This window comes from Eschrichtius robustus, chromosome 8 (genome assembly GCF_028021215.1).
Source record: "Eschrichtius robustus isolate mEscRob2 chromosome 8, mEscRob2.pri, whole genome shotgun sequence".
Taxonomy (NCBI): Eukaryota; Metazoa; Chordata; class Mammalia; order Artiodactyla; family Eschrichtiidae; genus Eschrichtius; species Eschrichtius robustus.
Genome location: NC_090831.1, coordinates 108,794,220 through 108,813,944, shown reverse-complemented (window position 1 = coordinate 108,813,944; position 19,725 = coordinate 108,794,220). Strand labels below are relative to the sequence as shown.

The following is a 19,725-nucleotide window of genomic DNA, read 5'->3' as shown; positions in this document are numbered from 1 at the left end:
ATTAGTAATGAGGAAAAGAGCCAGAAAATCTTTATGTATTTGGAAATTAAAAACTATATTTCTATATAACTATGACTCACAAAAGAGCAATATCATTTCCTAGTGAAATTACTGAACTGGACAAAAATGAAAACACTTCATAGCACAACTGAAAAATAAGAAGTAGGAAATTTATATCCTTTAATGCATATATGGGGAAATAACAAAGTCTGAAAATTAATAAGCTAAGCATCAATCTCAATAAATTATAAAACGCATATTAATCTCAAAGAGAGAAAGAAGACAACATCAAATACAGAGCATAAGCCAAGGACATAAAAGTTAACATAAAGAATCAACAAACCAGAAGTTGGTTCCCTCAAAAGATCACTGAACTTGCTAAGCTTATGGTGAAAGCAATAGACTGGGGGGACTTCCCTGGTGGAGCAGTGGTTAAGAATCCGCCTGCCAATGCAGGGGACACGGGTTCAATCCCTGGTCCTGGAAGATCCCACATGCCGCGGAGCAACTAAGCCCATGTGCCACAACTACTGAGCCTGCACTCTAGAGCCTGCGAGCCACAACTACTGAAGCCCGCGTGCCTAGAGCCCGTGCTCCGCAACAAGAGAAGCCACCGCAATGAGAAGCCCGTGCACTGCAACAAAGAGTAGCCCCGCTCGCCGCAACGAACACCCAACACAGCCAAAAATAAATAAATAAAATAAATAAATTTATTTAAAAAAAAAAAAAAAGAAAGTAATGGATTGGGGAGGGAGAAAGAATTCATAAATAACCAATACAAGGAATGAAAAAAAGACACATCTCAAGAAATTCTACAAACATTAAACAGATAATAAGGGGATATTAGGTACAGTTTCACATCCATAAGTTTGAAATTTTAGATGAAACTGAAACAAACTACTAGAAAACTGTAATTTGTTAAAGCTCAATCAACCAACCAAACAACTCTGAACAGTCCTATGAAGTTTAAAGAAACTGAATTGGTAAGCTAAAAATATTTCTGAAAGCAAATCTCAAGCACAGATAGCTCAATGGTAAATTCAACCAAGCATTTAAGAAAGAAATAATTCACATCTTACATTTATTCAGAAAATAGGAAGAAAAGGTTAACTCCTCAACACATTATGTGAAATTAGCCTAATAATGATACTAAACCTGAACAGGAAGGTATGAGAAAGAAAAGCCACAAGGTCAACCTTACTAACAAAAATACTTGGAAGAATTCTAACAAAACATTAGTCAATCTAAACCCAAAATAAATTTTAAAAATACATAACAAAGTTAAGTATATATGAGGTTTAACATTAGCAAATCAATTACTATGATTTCATATATTAATAGGGTAGGAAAATCATATCACAAAAGGTAGAGAAAAAGTGGCAAAATCCAATATCCATTCATGACACAAACTCTTAGGAATCTTGGAATCTGATACAGAATCTCCAAAAACCCCAGATCAAAAATATATTTAACAATGAAATGTAAAAAGCATTTCTTCTGGGATCATGAACTACACAGGGTTATCCACTATAATTATGCCATGGCAATCTTTTACTAAAGATCCTGGCAGAGATTAAACACAAGGGGGAAAAAGGCATCAGGGTTGGAAAGAAAAATGTGTCATTATGCCTAAGTACAGCTGACCCTTGAACAAGACAGGTTTGAACCGCACATGTCCACCTATATGTGGATGTTTTTTCCAATAAATATATTAGAAAATTTTTTGGAGATTTGCAACAGTTTGAAAAAACTCGCAGATGAACCACACAGCCTAGAAATGTCAAGAAAATTAAGAAAAGGTGAGGTAAGTCATGAATGCATAAAATATGTAGGTACTACTCTATCCATATTTATACAGGCATAAGGTGAGTGCTATTTAATATAAAATTAATAACGTGTTGGTTTTCCTACTGGTTTATAACTTTGTTTTCAAAGAATTACGTTACTGTACAGTATGCCTCCCTCCCACCCTCTCTCAACTGGAGAAACTATCAGCCTATCATCAGAGGTAAATAGTTTTTAGAAAATATAACAATGTTTCCAATACTGTATTATAAATATGACTAATACTGTATGCCATAAAAATTTTACAATTCATTCATTAGCATAAAGACTAAGCTATTGTGAAGCAATTGTATCAATTACACTAGACTACAGTAAAGCAATCATATTGCTGCTGCTTCATTACCAATGCATGAATTGTTAGACCTGTAAACAAATATGAATTTCTTTTTCCACATTAACTTTCATCTTTGATGTCTAGTGTTAGTAATACATATAATACTTACACAGTGTTCTGTATCATTAAGACAATATTGACAGAAGTCCTGACAATTTATCTTGTAAACAGATAGTGTAAACTTATGATATTAATAAACATAGTACATACTGTAAATGTTTTCTCTTCCTTATGATTTTCTTAATAACATTTTCTTTACTCTAGCTTATTTTATTGTCGGAATACAGTATTTGTATGTAACATATAAAATATGTGTTAATTGACTGTTCATGTTATCGGTAAGGCTTTCAGTCAACAGTAGGCTATAGTAGTTAAGTTCTGGGGGAATCAGTTACACGTGGATTTTCAACTGTGCAAGCAGTAGGACGGGGGAGGGAGAGCTGGTGCCCCTAACCCCCACGCTGTTTAAGGGTCAACTGTATTTTAAACTGAATGAAAATGAAAACAACGTAGCAAAATTTGTGAGATACAACTAAAGCAGTGCTTAAGGGAAATTCTTAACACCAAATGCTTACATTAGAAAAGAAGAATCTCTAATGGCTTCAGCTTTCATATTAAGAAACTAGGAAAAGAAGAGCAAATTAAAACCAAAGTATGTGGAAAAAAGGAAATAATAAAGATACAGAAATCAATTAAATAGAGAGAAAAGATAAAACAAAGAAACCAAGAGCTGTTTTCTTAAAATAAAACTGATAGATCTCTAGCCAGACTACCAAGAAATGAAAGACAAAAATTACCAGTATCAAGAAGATGATATGACATAAAGGACAATAATGGAATATAAACAACTTTATGCCAGTAAATTCATCAATTTAGGTGAAATGGGCACATTCCTCAAAAGACACAAACTACCAATATTCCCTCAATAAGAAACAGAATATAAATAGCCCGATATCTATTAACAATACTAAATTTGTAGTTAAAAACCTTGCCACAAAGGTAACTCCAACAAGATTTGAGATCTCAGAAAGATTCTAAGGAGAGGGAAATAGGCCTACCATATAATTAACAACTATGGCATAAACCAAGGTATGGGAAGGGAGAGATACAGGGTGGGGTGGGGGTGGGCAGGAGTGTGGGGTGGAGTAGAGAAAAAAGAAAGGAGGAGGGGAAGAGGGAAGAAGGGAGGGAGGGAGAGAGATAAAGACCTCAAGTTTAAACTTTAGGACTACTTTATTAAACTTCAAACTTTATCTCCCCCTTGTCTCACAAAAGCAAACTTTTATTTAATTAACAAATAAGATAAACACTGCAAAGGGAGGTTTTCTTTAAGTATTTTCTGTTCCTGGGTGATTACTTTTGCCTATCATCACTGGATTCTACCTTTTTTCCCTGGCATTGTCAAAGAGGAAGTAGCAATGATTGGTTCAGGCATCACCTCTAATGAAATTAAACGTAAATGTAGGGATGTTTCTAGGCAAATAGGAAGCGTATTAGAGAAATAAATATAGCCCAACACTTTCTTAAAATATAGACCATACTTGAAGAAGAGCACACTAATATACCAAATACACTAAAAGTAGTTTTTGTTTCCTCCACTGTAAGAAATTTGAAAGATGCTTCTGATTCCCTAGACTTTCTTATTTACCAGGCAGGAACTTCTTACCCTTCTCTTCTATGTTTTTAACGGAGCAAAAGCCAAAAAACTTTGCAGTGTTTACTTCCTTATTTGTTCAACAAATCATCATCAGTGCAGTCAGCAGCAAACTGAACAACCCTGGAAGGAATGTTTATTAACTAAACACTGTTCCAAGCCAGTGAGGAGTATAAAAAGTATGACTTGGCTGTTAAGTCTCAAGAATAGTTACTATCAATTTTCCTAAACTTGGTTTCTTCCTAGAGTCAGAAGGATAAGTTAAGTCTCTGCAGTAGCAGAGTTGCACATGATGTTAACAGCTTCTCGTAAATGAGTATATTGCTAAAGAGACAGTTTTAAAACCTGTTTTTAGCTAACTAATTACACAAAGTTGCTGATGGTTCTGTTGTTTACTTTACCTTAACAAAATATTAAATGCCTTAAAGATTTAAAACAAAACAAAAAAACCATAAAATTACTTGTGCCTTCTTCATCCTATAGTTAAAAAATACAGAATTCATGCTCAGAAATGGCACACACACACACACACACACACACATATATATACTTTCATTAGTGGCATTTTGATGGTTTGGTAAGAGATTATTATATATGTTCTACTTGGGTATACTCCAAAGTATATTCTATTTCAAACACAGTAATCATTTATTTGCAAGTATCATCATCAATTAAATAAACAGTAACAATATACAAGGCTGAGAGGCAGGTTTGTTATTATAACACAATGGAGCTGCAAGCAATTCATTTTGAGTTAACTTTAAATTTATAAACTCAAAGAAGGCAGTACTGGTTCTGTTTTCTCTAGCTGTAAAATATTCAACCAATATCTGATAAATGAGTAACTAATACTAATAAATGATAGTGATAAGACTAAAATATATGAAAACAGAGCACTGAGAAAGTCTATTATTCTTTATTTCTTTCTGTAAAAAGAACAGAATTTCTATACAACTTTGTATCATTCTACAAGTTTCATAATTCAGCATTAAGCTGTTTTCACTCACAATGCTTCTGACTCCAAATGTGTGGGTCTTCTCCTTACACCAACCATTTCTCCAATTCTCTGACTCCAACTTGGTATCCAACCGAGAATCAATTCAATTCTGACACTATCTACCTGGAGTCAGTGTCAGATCTCACAAGTTAAGGGGCTCAGTTCCACAAGACTATCCCCACTTCAGATGCTAATCGCAAACCCCGAGCCACTGGTACTTCTGACCTACCAGCTATAAATTGGGGGTTCCCACAACCCCCATTCAGGTTCGATAATGCTAGAGTAACCACAGATTTCAGGAAAGCACTTTACTTACTATCACTGGTTTATTATAAAGGATACAAGTCTGAAACAGCCAAATGGAAGAAAGATGTAGGGCAAGGTACAGGGTGTGCGTGTGTGTGTGTGTGTATGTGTGTGTGTAGGGCAAGGTACAGGGTGTGTGTGTGTGTGTGTGTGTGTGTAGGGCAAGGTACAGGGTGTGTGTGTGTAGGGCAAGGTATAGGGTGTGTGTGTGTGTGTGTGTGTGTAGGGCAAGGTACAGGGTGTGGGTGTGTGTGTGTAGGGCAAGGTACAGGGTGTGTGTGTGTGTGTGTGTGTGTAGGGCAAGGTACAGGGTGTGGGTGTGTGTGTGTAGGGCAAGGTACAGGGTGTGTGTGTGTGTGTGTGTGTGTGTGTGTGTGTGTGTGTGTGTGTGTGTGTGTGTGTGTGTCTGTGTGTAGCTTCCATGACCTCTTGGGGCAAGCTCTCTGAACCCCTCGGTTTAGGGCTTTTTTAGAGGTTCCATTATGTAGGCATGATTAAGACATGGTTTTAGGTGATTGAACACCATCTCTGACCCTGCTCCTCTCCCCAGAGGTCAGGGGTGGGGTTGAAAGTTTCAGCCCTCTAATCACATGGTTTGATCTTTCTGGAGATCTGAAGCTATCTAGGGACTCCAGCCACCAGTCATCTCAGCATACAAAAGACACTCATCACCCGGCAGATCCCAAGGGTTCTAGGAGCTGTGTGCCAGGAAAGAGAAAAGACCAAATATTTACTTTTTATTATACCACAGCACCTACTCTGTTCTTTGTTACTATGCAAGTGTAGATTTTTTTAAAAGGATGCTACTCTATACAGCAACAACAGAGTTCCTTATTTTAAATAACAAAACATACCAGACCTTAAATATTCAATTGGTGTCATCCTCCAAAACAATTACTTTGGGAGATTATATTATGTTCCAATATTCACATTTCTTTCAGAGCCAGAATACAGGCTACCCAAGAAAATCAGCAATTATGTAGCATCCACATCACACAGACGATGTTTCCAATACAAATCTCCTCATTCATTATTAACTGTACACTAATAAAATTTTTTGGCTTATCCAAGCACTCCTCACCCCCAAATTACACTATTAAAAAAAATGACAATTTGCTATCAACAAAAATATGTAAAGGAATAGGTCACTGATACTGAAGGCAACATTAAAGGACTTTTTCTAAGTGGTTCAGTGCTAATCAATGTTAGCATTTGTAAGTGCATGGTTTTCCAAGATGACAACTTAAATTTAGATATGTGAGTTCAAGTATGTTACTTTCTTATTTTTCAAGTCTCATTATTACATTATGGACCTGTCTTACATAAAGTAAGTCCTTAAATCAAGGAGCTAAACATCTTTACAGAGTAAAAAGATGGCGGGGGGGGGGAAGAAAGAAAGAAACTAAGAACTGGCATAAACCTATATTCTTTTAAAACACCTGTTTCTTGTATATACTTAAAATCACCCTAATAACCAATCTAAGTTTACATGTTTATGACATACCATTTACAGCTTTTTCAATCAATTCTTCACAAGCATCAAAATCACCCTTCAGTACCAACTTATCGTGCAGATCTGTTAACATGGGATGTTCCAGGGCAATCTTGGTTTTCTTTTGCAGTGATTCAAAGGCCTCTGTATAGTTATGTTGTCTGAAGTGTTTTAGGCAAAGGCGAATAGCTTCCTGTTCACGGTACTACTGGAACACAAGAGAAGGTATGAAAAGAAGAGATTTGGTTAGTTATTACTGTAGGAAACAGTAAGTGATAATTACTAACGTAAAGTGAGCATTTACTAAGCATTAACTAAGTATACTAAGCATAACTAAGCACTGTACTAACCCTATTCATTAGTATCATTATTATTTCCACTATTAAATGGCAAAACTGAAGCTTAGTCAATTGCAATAACTCACCAAAGGTCACAAAGTATATAGCAGAAAGATATTAAAGAGATGAACGTATACAGATATATCAGGCATATATTTCATGAAGATAAAAGATATTAAAAGATGAAACCAGGCCTAATTCTAGAGCCTGAACTTTCAAGAAAAGAACCAGAAAAACTATTTATCAAAGCTTACTTAAGATGGTAAAAATGATAACTTCCAAGGCTTTTACTAATCAGGTAACAATGTTGGTACTGAATGCACAGAAACCACTAAATAATATACATAAATGTTTATGCTCTTTGTTCTTGGTTCTTAGTAATAAGTTATTACTTGAATGACAAATATTACAAATGTTCATGTATTTCAAATTCACAAACAGGTTTTATGATTCAAAATCATCAGAAAGAGACTATTTAAAGTTTTATAATTTTTTTTCTAAACCTGGGCTACGTCATCGATTAAACAGCTATAAAGTAAAAATCTCAGTTAATTACAATCCCAAAAGAAATATTCAATTTACTAAATCTCCCCCCTAAAAGGATGAATGCCAAAAAACAAGCTCATATAAAGAATTTAAAAGAAAATTTAATTCAAGAATATGTTATGAGATTTCTACAATTTCCTAACTAAGAATTAATAAAATAAACTGATGACACAGAAGCAGTGCAAAATAACCAAGCAAAAATACAATTTACTTGTAAGCCTTACTCTTTAATAGGCAGGAAAATTTACAAGACTTGAAACACTAATCACTTTATAGTCTCTGATTTTTTTATTAATAAAAGGTCATCAAAACATTTTTCCTTAAACACTCTAGTTAACTAATACTTTCCCTCATCAAATAACAAAAGAATGATTCTATATCCAAACTAACTTCACATTAATAGTGTCTTATGCTTGGCCTCTAAATAAAGATTTATCCTAACTATCTGGAACCATATTAAACAATAATACCTTTTTATCATGTTGACTTTAGGAGTATGAATCACATCCGCATTTTAAATTTTCTATCAGGCTGCATACAGATACATAGTAGGAGAGGATTTATGAAACGAAATTATAATGCTTTGAAAAAGGATTGAAATTCAAAGAGGGTGAAGACTTTAATTTCTAGAGGTTCACAATAAATAGAGAGAACTTGACAAGTGAGTGATTGAACAATTTTAAGTTCTCAAATATAATCTGTCCACAATATTGGGGGGAAAAGGTGAAATTTGCAGCTTCCTACAATATCAAGAGATTTGTGAGTATATTAAAGAAAACACATGTACACATCATAGACTAAAGAGAAAAAAAATCTTTAAGTATCAGAAAAGCTTACTCATTATTTTTTTAAGAAGAAACAATAGAATTTAGAATATTATAAGTATATACTAAGCACTATTATGTGTGTAACACTGTAAAGGTGATTTTTAATGTTTAAAAATATCATCTCTACCTTGAAAGAATTTACAATATTACAGGTAATCCAAGAATATATATAAAACATATAGAAAATAGAAAAAGCCAGCATCTATTTTACATTGAATATAACCGAATGCCAAAAATAAATCAGTCAAACAGAAAGTTCCTCAATTAAGCTGACCAGAAAAGGGCTGAAATTCTATACAAAAAAAATCTTAGGAAGAACCTATATTGCTTCTCAATTGCCTATGAGTTGACAATTCAGCCCTATCTGCTAATAAAGATATCAGGAAATAGTGATTAGACTAAAGCTTTATCATTCCCCTAACAAAAAATAGTCCTCCCCCCAGAAACACATAGCCAAAAGAGTCAAATAGATATACGTCAGAAACACAGGTGAAGCATTAAAGGTGTTCAAAAAAATCAAAGACCTATTTCTCAATAATTTAAATTCACATTTTTCAGGCTGCATTTATTGTATAAAAAGACCTATGAATAAAATTATTAAATATCACCTTTATACTCCCTGTAAGAATAAGATCATAATATTTATAGAAACTATTTCAAATTTTAGTTAAAAGGAAAAGTAAATATTCCTATTTTACTCAACACAAACACAATGGAGGAATATATAATAAAAGCAATCCGGAACCAAAACTATCCCACTAAAAACTATGTTTAAATGTTTCTATCAATATAGGTTAAAAACAAAATTCAGAGACAGATGGGTATAATAATGTAATAGCAGACTCTGGTGCCAGACTGCCTCAGTTGATATACTGCCCTGAGCACTTTACAACTGTGTGGCCTTAGGCAAAATACTTAACCTGTGTTCCACTTCATCACCTGTAATATATGGATAATAACTGTACCTATCTCATAGAGTAGCAATGAGTAAATAAGTGATAAAGAAGCTTAGAACCTGGAAAACGTAAATGCTTAATAAATGTTGATTAATCTTTATAACTATTATTACTATTCTCAATATTTTAAATTATTCTCAATTAAGACAAGAGAGTGACACAATTCTCTCTTTATTATAGGCACTTGAAGCATGAAATCAGGATTTTAAAATACAGTCCTACCTTACTATACCAGTTGAGACAGGGTTGTACTACATCGGGATCATCAATGCCACTAAGTTCAACATACCAGATGCTAAAGTTAAAGCTGGGTCCCCACGATAAGAGTGGAACTTTGAGGAGAAAAAAAAGAAAGAAAAAGAAAAAAAATTAACATAGTTCAAATAAAACTTTAGCAAAGTAAAATCACTATTCAAACTTATTAGGATTCATTCAACAAATTTACTGAATACTTTCTATATCCCCAGCACTGCACTATTGGGCACTGGGGCCACAGTAGCAAAAAGAAACATATGATCCATGCCATCATGAGGTTGCTTTAATTATAAAAACACTGAAGATAAATTCAAAGTGGTCATTTATCTATCCCCCAAAAAACAGGACCAGGGTTAGATGATTTAGCAGGTAAATTTTACCAAACCCACAAGAAACAAATAATTACTATATAATTTAAACTGTATCACAGCACAGAAAGAGACTGAAAGTTCAATTACTTATCAAAGTGGCATAACCTGGAAAACAAAACCAGAAGAGAAAGGTTTTAAGGACAATCTCAGCTATGAGTATATATTCAAAATTTTAAAAAATAATAATTTTTTTAAAAGGCTGCAAAAAAATTCTATCAGATTTTCACTGTAACTAAATAGAGTTCATTCCAGGAATGGACGGTTGGTTCAACAGGAGCAACATTAATGTAATTCACTATGTTAACAAAGTAAAAGAGAAACACATTTGATTACTTCAACAGATGCTAAGAGCAAACTAAAAAAATTTACTTAAAAAAAAAAAACTCAATATATAAGGAATAGAAGGCAAAAGAAAACTTTGTTACCTAGATTTTTTTTTAAGTATCAAAAACCTCAAAAAAACCCAAAAAACCAAAAACAAAACTAATGGAGAAACATTAAGTATTCGCACTCAAGTCAGGAACAAGACAAAGAGGCCCAATATCTGTATTACCCAACGCTATGTGGGAGATCCTAGCTAATGCAATCAGGAAAAAAATTTGCAAATTAAGAAAAAATATTATCACTTGAAGATGGTATAGCTTATCTACCTAAAAGATTCAAGAGATTTAACTGAAAAACTTTTAAAGTTTGTATGCAAGGTAAACATGAAAATCAACTTTCCCTGTATCTAGAAAACCCAACTAGAAAAGGTAATGAAAAAAGTCTCCTTTGTAATAGCAAAAAAAGCTTAAAATATCTTAGAATAAAGTTTAAAATACACAAGAAAATAAAATTTTAAAACATAAAAATTTTACTTAATATGTTCCTAGATGGGAAAACTCAGTTGTAAACATATTAATTCCCCTCAAATTAATTATAAATTTAATGTAGTCTCATAATCCTAATGGTATATATCCAACTTTTTTCTTGACATGTAACCAGACAAGCTGATCTGAAAAAAATCAGTAACACAAAATACCTAAAATAATATAAATAATAAGAAAATAAACATACTAAAAGATACAGTAATTATAAGTTTGATATTAGCAAAGGCAAACGAAGTAAAATCACTGGAGCAGAAGAGTGTATCCAAAAATCTCTCAAGGATCCAGAGGAATTTAACATAGGATGAAGATAACATTTCATATCAGTAATGACAGGATAGAGTAGAGGTTTTTAACCTGTGATCCATGGGCTCCTGGGGATCCCCACAACCCTTTTAGGAGGTCCCATGTGGTCAAAACTATTTTTCATAATAAGACTAGGGCTTTACAGCCTTTTTTTTTTTTTAAACTGTACTGACATTTGCACTCATGGTGCAAAGGCAATGCTGAATAAAACTGTTGGCATCTTGGTAGTGCCACAAAAAGTAGCATGAAAGTGTCCCAGTATTTCTTAATACAGTATGAATTGAACTGTATTCCTTACCATCACACACCTGCAGTTAAAAAACAAAAAGACAATTCATTTAAGAATGTCTCTGATGATGTGTAAGAATTAATTTTAATAAATTCCTATCATTAAGTACACATCACTTTAATATTCTGTGTGATACAATGGAAAGTACACATAAAGTACTTTTGCTGCATACCAAAGCATGAAGGCTGTCTCAAGAAAAAGAACCTGTATAAGCTGAGTTGTGAGCTGAATTAGCCACTGAAATAGCCCTTAAAAGAAAAACTGACAATCTATGATTATTTAGATTTGGGTATTTGACAGATGTTTACCTGTCATTTCAAGGATAACATATGACAGTTTTGTTGCCAAGGATAAAATTCAAACCTTTGAGGAAAAATTAGAATTTTGGAGAATTAGTATTCACCACTGTGAACTTAGCTACTACCCAGTACTTTTCTGAGGAGATTGGTGGTGATAATAACGTGTGATTTTTAAAAAAATATTATATAATGAAATGTTCCAACATTTGAAAGATGTGCATAACTTAGGGAATCATATTGTCTAAATGACCAACGAATGATTTTACAAAACCATGCATGGATGAAAGACTGATTCTAAGTACAAGACAGGCCAATGGATTTTAATATAACATTGACATGGTTCAGGCTGAGAAATGCAACTACGTTTAAGAAACTAACACTTGCCAATTTTTGATTAAGTATCAAAACAGAATATCCACAATATCTGATATCAGGTCTATTTATTTCCAAGTCCACTGCTCTTTTCTAGCATATCAGACTCAGTGAAGAGCTAAGATGTACTAAGTCAGATGCTTTCCTATTCTGTCCTCTAAAGGAAGCTGTGTGAGTCAAGACAGAAGCAACAGGAACCAGTCATTAGGATATATGCAGGACTCCTGGGATGTTTAATATGGCCTTCAGTTTATATGTGCAAACAACACAAATTTCAAAAAGGTTTATACCAACGAATACTGAATTATCATCACTGTTTTGGTGTTCATTTCTTCATGTAGCAGTACCATTTAAAAAGTGTACTACTATATCACAGCAATAACCATTAAGTAATATAAAAGTCAGAATAAAACAGGATTCGAAACCCAAGGCCCCAAGAACACAGTCTGTAACCGTGACCAGAGACATATAATATTAGTTAGTGATCTGAAATCCATTCTCAAGTTCCAGGTCCAAGTTCAATAAAATTAGGAGGAAAAAAAATCTTCCTACTATATCTATTCAAGTCAGTTAAACGTTCATTTATTAAATCCTTTGAAGCAACTGTGGGAGGCACGTTAAGTAGGCAGTCATCTCACAAGATCATATATTAGATGAATGAAGAGTATAGTTAATTTTTAACAGACTGAAGGCATATATACAGAATGAGCAGAATGATATACACCCATTTCAAATTTTACCAATGATTTTTGATGGCATTAACAACACTAATACTGCATATTAGACATACTCCATATTATGTATCAGAAACCTAAATGTGAATTGGAGCTCCAAGCACACCTTCTTCCCTCCCTAATGAAAGATGCCTTTGCTCTCACCTCAAAAAAAAGATTAGAAACTCCTAATACACATCCCAAGGCTAAGAGTTTGTATCCTAAGAATTCAACCATCAGTTTTTCCAATGGGATAATCAGACAAGGACACGATCAGGATCAGTGCCTCTCATACGTTTTCCATAAAATGGCATGCATAGAAAATGATAAGATATTTAGTACACAAGCATACTAGGCTGCAGGATTTGGCAACTGTACGCTTGGTGGGGGTCAACATCTCAACACAATTAAACATATATGTGGTACATTCAATATGCTTTGGTATTATCACTTGGGACGCTACTGTCTAGACAGCTAAACAGCTCTTAGAAGATGCCAGTACTTTTAAGATCAGCTTCTGGAAGATCTTAAAAATTTAAGATTAACCACTCTGAAAGAGTGCATCTATTCTACTTACAGATTAATAAGTACACAAAGCACTTAGCACAGTAACTGGCACATGGTAAGTACTCAATAAATGTTAGCTATTATTATTAGCTCTTATTACTATATTAATTTTCTTCCTTTTTAAATTTATTTTTTTATTGGAGTATAACTGCTTTACAATGTTGTGTTAGTTTCTGCTGTACAATGAATACACTGTATGTATACCTATATCCCCTCCCTCTTGGACCTCCCTCCCTGCCCCCCATCCCACCCATCTAGCTCATCACAGAGCACTGAGCTGAGCTTCCTGTGCTATATATTTATAGCATGTTCCCACTAGCTATACTTTTAAAATGTTACCTTTCCACATGCTCTCATGAAGGCCACCATCAGGGCACCTTCCCGCTGCCCCTCCCCACCCCACCCCCCCACCCCCAGAAGATACGGTACTCATCCAGCCAAAGCTAAAGCTTCTCTGAAGCTCCCACACCCATCCAGGCTGCAAAAATCCAAAAAATTCATAGAAATCCAAGTCATCCCTCTACCAAAAACCAGGACTCCTCCAGAATCCTTCCAAGAATCAGTACCTCCTTCTGCCTTCAAATCACCTTCTTATTTCCTGATATAACTTTTATCTTGGCTATGAATCAAGATATAAACCTTTCTAGTCATCTATAACCAATACTCTCATCCCATTCAACTTTATGTTTTCAGTCATCTGATCTAATCTCCCACTGAGGTTTTCCCTTCCAAACCTTTAACTTGCTCTCTTGAATCTGGTCTCCCAATCAACAACCCTCCTTCTTTACTAAGTTTTCTTTTTACTTACAAACCTTACCCGAAACCAAGCTTCTTCCTAAGGCCAACTCTCAACTTCCACACTAAGCCCTATCAAAGATTTCACTCCAACATGGGCTCTTTGGCTTTTTTGTGTGGTGAACCCCCCTTGGCTATTCAGTGAACCCTGTGACCCAATCCCTCTAAGATTTAAATGTAAAATGAAAAATACATAAGATTACAGAGTAAGCAAACTGTATTGAAATATACTTATAAAAATAATGAAGATACAAAATTATGATATAGAAATATATATGCTTTTTCATTAACACATTAGATAAGAAGATCTAGTGGCAGGTCTAATAATTATCATAATTTCAAAGTTATGATGATATTTGCCACAGTGTAATGTGATGGGAAATATTTATAACTTCTATCTGTGACAAGTCACAGGTATTGCTAATACTATGAGTTATTGCCTATATTCATAATTGAAGGAAATGCGAAGTACATTTGTTAGAGGTTAGACACCATAAAGATGTAACTTTTCCTCCATTAAGTTCACACAGCCACTGATTAATCCCTATAAATTTCTGTACAATAAACTCAAAAAGTATATATACGATGTCTCTAATGAAGCAAGCAGTTTGTTTGTTGCTTCTGAAATCTGAGGAGTCTGAAGGCAGTTGCTATCCCCTAGGATTTTACAATCTACCTGAGGAAACAAAACTTACATATATCACACAGTAAAAGAACTCAACATTCGTAAAAAGACAGACTTAAGTTTGTATACCATCTCTACATTCTACTATCTGTAAGGTCTTGGCCTAATCATTTAATTTACCTCTAAACTTCAGTTTCCTCATCTGTAAAGTGAGGGTAATAATACCTATTTCACAGAGTGTTAGGCAGATGCTTCATAAACAATATCTATTATACTACTTTAAAGCAATACAAGCACATATCCAAAAGCATATACCAAATGCTATGTCTCTGATCCATCACTTACTAGCTATGTACCCTGGGACACATCATTTGACTTCTACTCTCATTTTCCTTAACCAAAAAAGGAAAGATTTCTATCTTCCAGTATAGTGCTCAAATGAGATACCACATGTGAAAGCACTTACAAATGCAAAAACAATAAAAACATATAAGAAGTTCTAAATAATGATTGCTGAAATGACATGACGGTTCAAATTATATTTGTGCATGTACTTTTTCTATAGTACTTAAAATACTACATGTAAGAAGGCATGTAATCAAGAGCTCTATGAATATAAATATATAAAAGAGACATTCAAAATGAAAATATTTCCTTCATAAATATGATCTTAAATTAAAATTCATAAGACTACCACTCATCCACAAACTACAAAAGAACTCAAGAAAATGTCCAATATAGCTACCTATCCTATCATTAGACAGAGGAAGTATTATCATACTCATTTTATACAAAAGGTAACTTAAGAAAGGAAAGTAAAATTTACTTAAAGGTCAGTTCAGCTATGCTGGCACTGTGGATTATCCACAACAGATCCTAAAAACCTAACCCCTGCCATGCAGTAAAAATGAAGGCTTACTTTCCTTGTTAATTTGTAAACAAACTTACTTAAATTGGGTCTAAGCCAAATTTAATGAATAAGCTATACTCTTTATAAATGCAAATTATCATATTTAGATGTCAGTGCATGATTTGGAGATTATCCGCCATTGAGTTAAGCCTTGCTTCTGTTCCCCTCCATTACTATGAATAACTGAAGGTTGACTATATCTAGAAAGTGTTGTTTAAGAATAAACTTTTTTTAAAAAATAAGGCAAGATCTTTCAAACATATCATTATAGAACATAAATGTGAAGTATTCAAACACATTTTTTCTTTTAAGAAGAATTCCAACAATTTATCCCAGCCAGGTAAACAAGTATCTGTGTGAATCACCACCAAAAGAAAGCTACACATCACTTAAGTGTTTTATCGAAATTATTTTTAAAGAAAACATCAAACTAAAAAAACTAGTTTAAAAATATCAAACTAAAAAAAGCCTAACACAGGCTTTAAGTTTCACACTTTCCTTATCTCATTTTAAAAAAACAAAACTTATCAAGAGAATGTGGCGAAAAGGTTGAAAAGCAAAAACACTGCAGACCACTATTAACATTTTTTAACAGAAAAGTGAGAAATATGAAGTTATCTAACTATTAATACCCTAAATATCAAATGAGTTAATAAGTGTCTTCAATTATTTGGAAAGCTCTAGTTAACATTTTGCCTGAATACCATAAAACTAACCCACCAGGGTCAAGTAAAAAACATCATCATGCCCTACAACTAGAAGGCTGATAGAAAGGGCCGGAAAGAGGTCCAACTTCTTGTTTTCAGGCAGCTGAATGTCTAACTGATCCATAAGAGACCTCTGTTCTCTTATAAATTTTTAAAGGGAAGAAACTATTCAAAATCCTTAAACAGACTTTTATTCACAGTTCTAATGAATAATATTAGAGGATTAAGAACTTTAGAAGCAGTAGTAGTAGATATTTTCCTTCAAAGAAAACTAATGACTATAGGAAATGTACCCAAAAAGTTCAAATAAAAGAACTAAAAAAAAAAAAAAAAAAAGAGAACATTTCATTTTGCATGACTAAGCAATTAGAGGTTGAATAAGTACTTTAAAATTATAAAATCTAAATTTACTACATGAAAATATAAGATATTTTCACTGCTTCTCCATTTGGAATGTAAGATCATAGAATTGTTCAAGCTATGCAAGAATCTATAAGAAATGGGTGGTCTGCATACTGAGGAAAGAATTACTCATTAGCATGAAAGAAGAAACAATCAAGAATTTATTTTAAAAATCTGCTTGTTCCTAAATTCTCATAGGTAAACAGGATACAGGTTTTTTATTTATAATTAATTATAACAAAAGCTATATTTATAAAAGAAAGTAACACACCAAACAGCCCAATGATTCTAAAAATAGTTTCCCCTCTATAAGTAGTCTTCATTAAGATCTCAGATATTCTTTTTGTCTAATGGAACTATTTGACTCAATGAAATGAACAGGCCAACTCTTGATAGACTGGCAAACAATGACTATGGAGCTGGTCCTTCCAAATGAGGAATTTTTCTCCCAAATCAAAACATGGGATTCTGGCTTTTATTATCATTCTTAAAGGGATATGACTCACCTTAATCTCAATTTTAACATAATATTTTCAAAGGTATGAAATATAGATGGAAACTAAAAGAGTCAAGTTCTCAACCTTCCTACCTTCTAACTAATCCATCTTATAGATAAACAAAAAAATCCTAAAAACACTAGTTTTGAGGAGGCATTACACATACTTTCTTAACCTAAAACACTTGCTAAATAAACACAATAAATGCTTAGGTAGCATTTTTCAAACATTACTTTGAAACTTATTAATGGGTTATGAAATTAGTTTTATGAGTTTGACCAACATTACCACACACACACAAAATGAAATATAAAAGAAAAGAATAGAAAATAACCATAATATATGGTCTTAAGGAATACGTCAATATTTGGTTTTAGAATGATATAACTTCAGAACTGACAAACCTTCCATAAAACAATAAAGGCAATCAAATCCATATATCTCATAAAATGAGAAAGTATTTAGAAAAGGTTCTAAGAAACTTTCAAATGAGAAAGTAGAAAAGGTTCCATTTGAAATAACTGTCACTTCGTTATAGATTTATAAAGTAGGGGGTCAGCCAAATAGTAAACATTTTGGGCTTTGTGGGCTAGGTGGTCTCTTGCAACTACTCAACTTTGCCATGCAGTGCAAAAGCAGACAAAGACACTATGTGAACAACTGGCATGGCAGTGTTGCCATAAAATTTTATTAAAAAAAAAAACAGGGAACCTGCAGGATTTGGCCCACAGGCTGTAGTTTGATGACTCATGGTATAAAGAATTTATTTCTACTCCAGAATGCTGAAAACCTTACCTATTTTAATGAATCGACAAGGAAACATCTGTTCATCAATTTTATGCTTCAAGGTAAATGTTTCTTTGTTATAATCATTCTTTAAGCCACTGTGAAAAAAAATAAGGTTATCAAATCTGATTTCATAATTTAGTAAATGCACTAAAACAGAGATTAATATCATACTCCGATTTTAAGGTCAACGAATGCTCAGAATATATGACAGGGACAATGTAACAAAGTAGTTGAACATGAGAATATAGGACAAAACTTGTACATTCACATCAACTGCACTATACTGTATTCTCTTAATTAAATGAGGACTAATGAAAAAATGTTCAGTGTTAATTAAAGAATGTGACTACAATACATGAAAATGTGTGACAAGACCTAGTGTCCCTAATGTATAACTGAATACAATATAAAATATTCAAGCAGTAGGAAGAAAATTTAAAAACAATTCATACTCATATCTTACAACTTAAACAGAGCCAAATATTAGAATCTGTCAAAGAATTAAGTTATTAAATTCTGACTAAGATGCCAATGTTCCTTTTATAGCTCAATAAATTTTCAAAGACAACCTTACTCTGTTGGTTTAATAGCGTCCACTTTATCCTACACAAAAATAAACCCATATCACTTCTCTATTTAAACAACTTGGGCTGACTCAAGTATTTATGGGAAAGTCACTCACCGTCAGGTTGCCTTATATTCTGATATACTTTCATGACTTAAATCAAATGCAGTCTAGACGTAATACATACTTATATAAAATATTGTACTAAAGGGACATACTATGTCACAAATATATTCTAAAACTGCATGGCTTTATTTGTCCACTCCATTTTCTATCTCATTTTTCATCATCTAGAGGGCAAATTAACATTCATTCCTGGTGATCTATGTTGTCAAAACTCAAATTTACTGAGCTCCTTCCAAGAGGTAGGCACTGCAGTAGGTGCAGTCACATACTTTTACTCTGTTTAGTTTCCAATTTATACTAAACTCCCAGAATATTACTTCCAGATTAGGGCACTCAATCTTAATGTTCTGGACAGATTCTATATTTTTATATCAAGGATTACAGCAAAGATTTTTATTATAGCTGACAAGCATATGTGAAGTCATTAACAATTCAAAAATAAGATTGAAAAATAAGAAGTAGAAAAATACCCCCAAATTTTATTCTTTCTGCTTTGGTAACAATATTAATTAGTATCTGGTGGGAAAAAGCTAACTAAAGCACAATATTAAAATAAGGTACTAGAAATAAAATAGTAGAAATACTCTTTTCTCCTTTGCAAGAAAAAACAAACCACGCAGATTTAGCTACAAAGAGACTAAACTAAGACTGCAGATTGTTTAGAAACTCTCTCCTCCCCATGATCATAACCCACCTGGACAATAGCTCTGTCATGTTTTCTTCATTCATTCCACCAAAGACTTTAAATTTCTTCAAATTGCAGACATGAGTTTTCTCATATTTTCCAAATGTGATATTCTGGACTATAGCAGGCCTTTCAAGCTTCAGAATCAAGTACTACAAAAAGGAACAACCAAATTATATCCTCCTCCATTTAAAACAAATCGTTAGACAACATGAATAGTTAAAATTTTGGACAGTTAACTCAAGAACGTATAATGTTCATCCTGTCCATCCTACACTGGCAGATATTTTT

General features: G+C 33.3%; 1 protein-coding gene across 5 annotated transcripts in view; it reads right to left on the bottom strand.

The window, feature by feature from the left end:
* Positions 1-19,725, bottom strand: part of MKLN1 (muskelin 1) — a 353,982-nt gene that overhangs the window by 97,943 nt on the left and 236,314 nt on the right. For all 5 annotated transcript variants that reach the window (XM_068549469.1, XM_068549467.1, XM_068549471.1 and 2 more), the window contains 4 exons: positions 19,444-19,586; positions 18,065-18,153; positions 9,518-9,627; positions 6,641-6,833 (listed from right to left, as the gene is read on the bottom strand). In XM_068549469.1, coding sequence (XP_068405570.1) covers positions 6,641-6,833; positions 9,518-9,627; positions 18,065-18,153; positions 19,444-19,586 — 535 coding nt within the window. The remainder of the gene's footprint in view (positions 1-6,640; positions 6,834-9,517; positions 9,628-18,064; positions 18,154-19,443; positions 19,587-19,725) is intronic.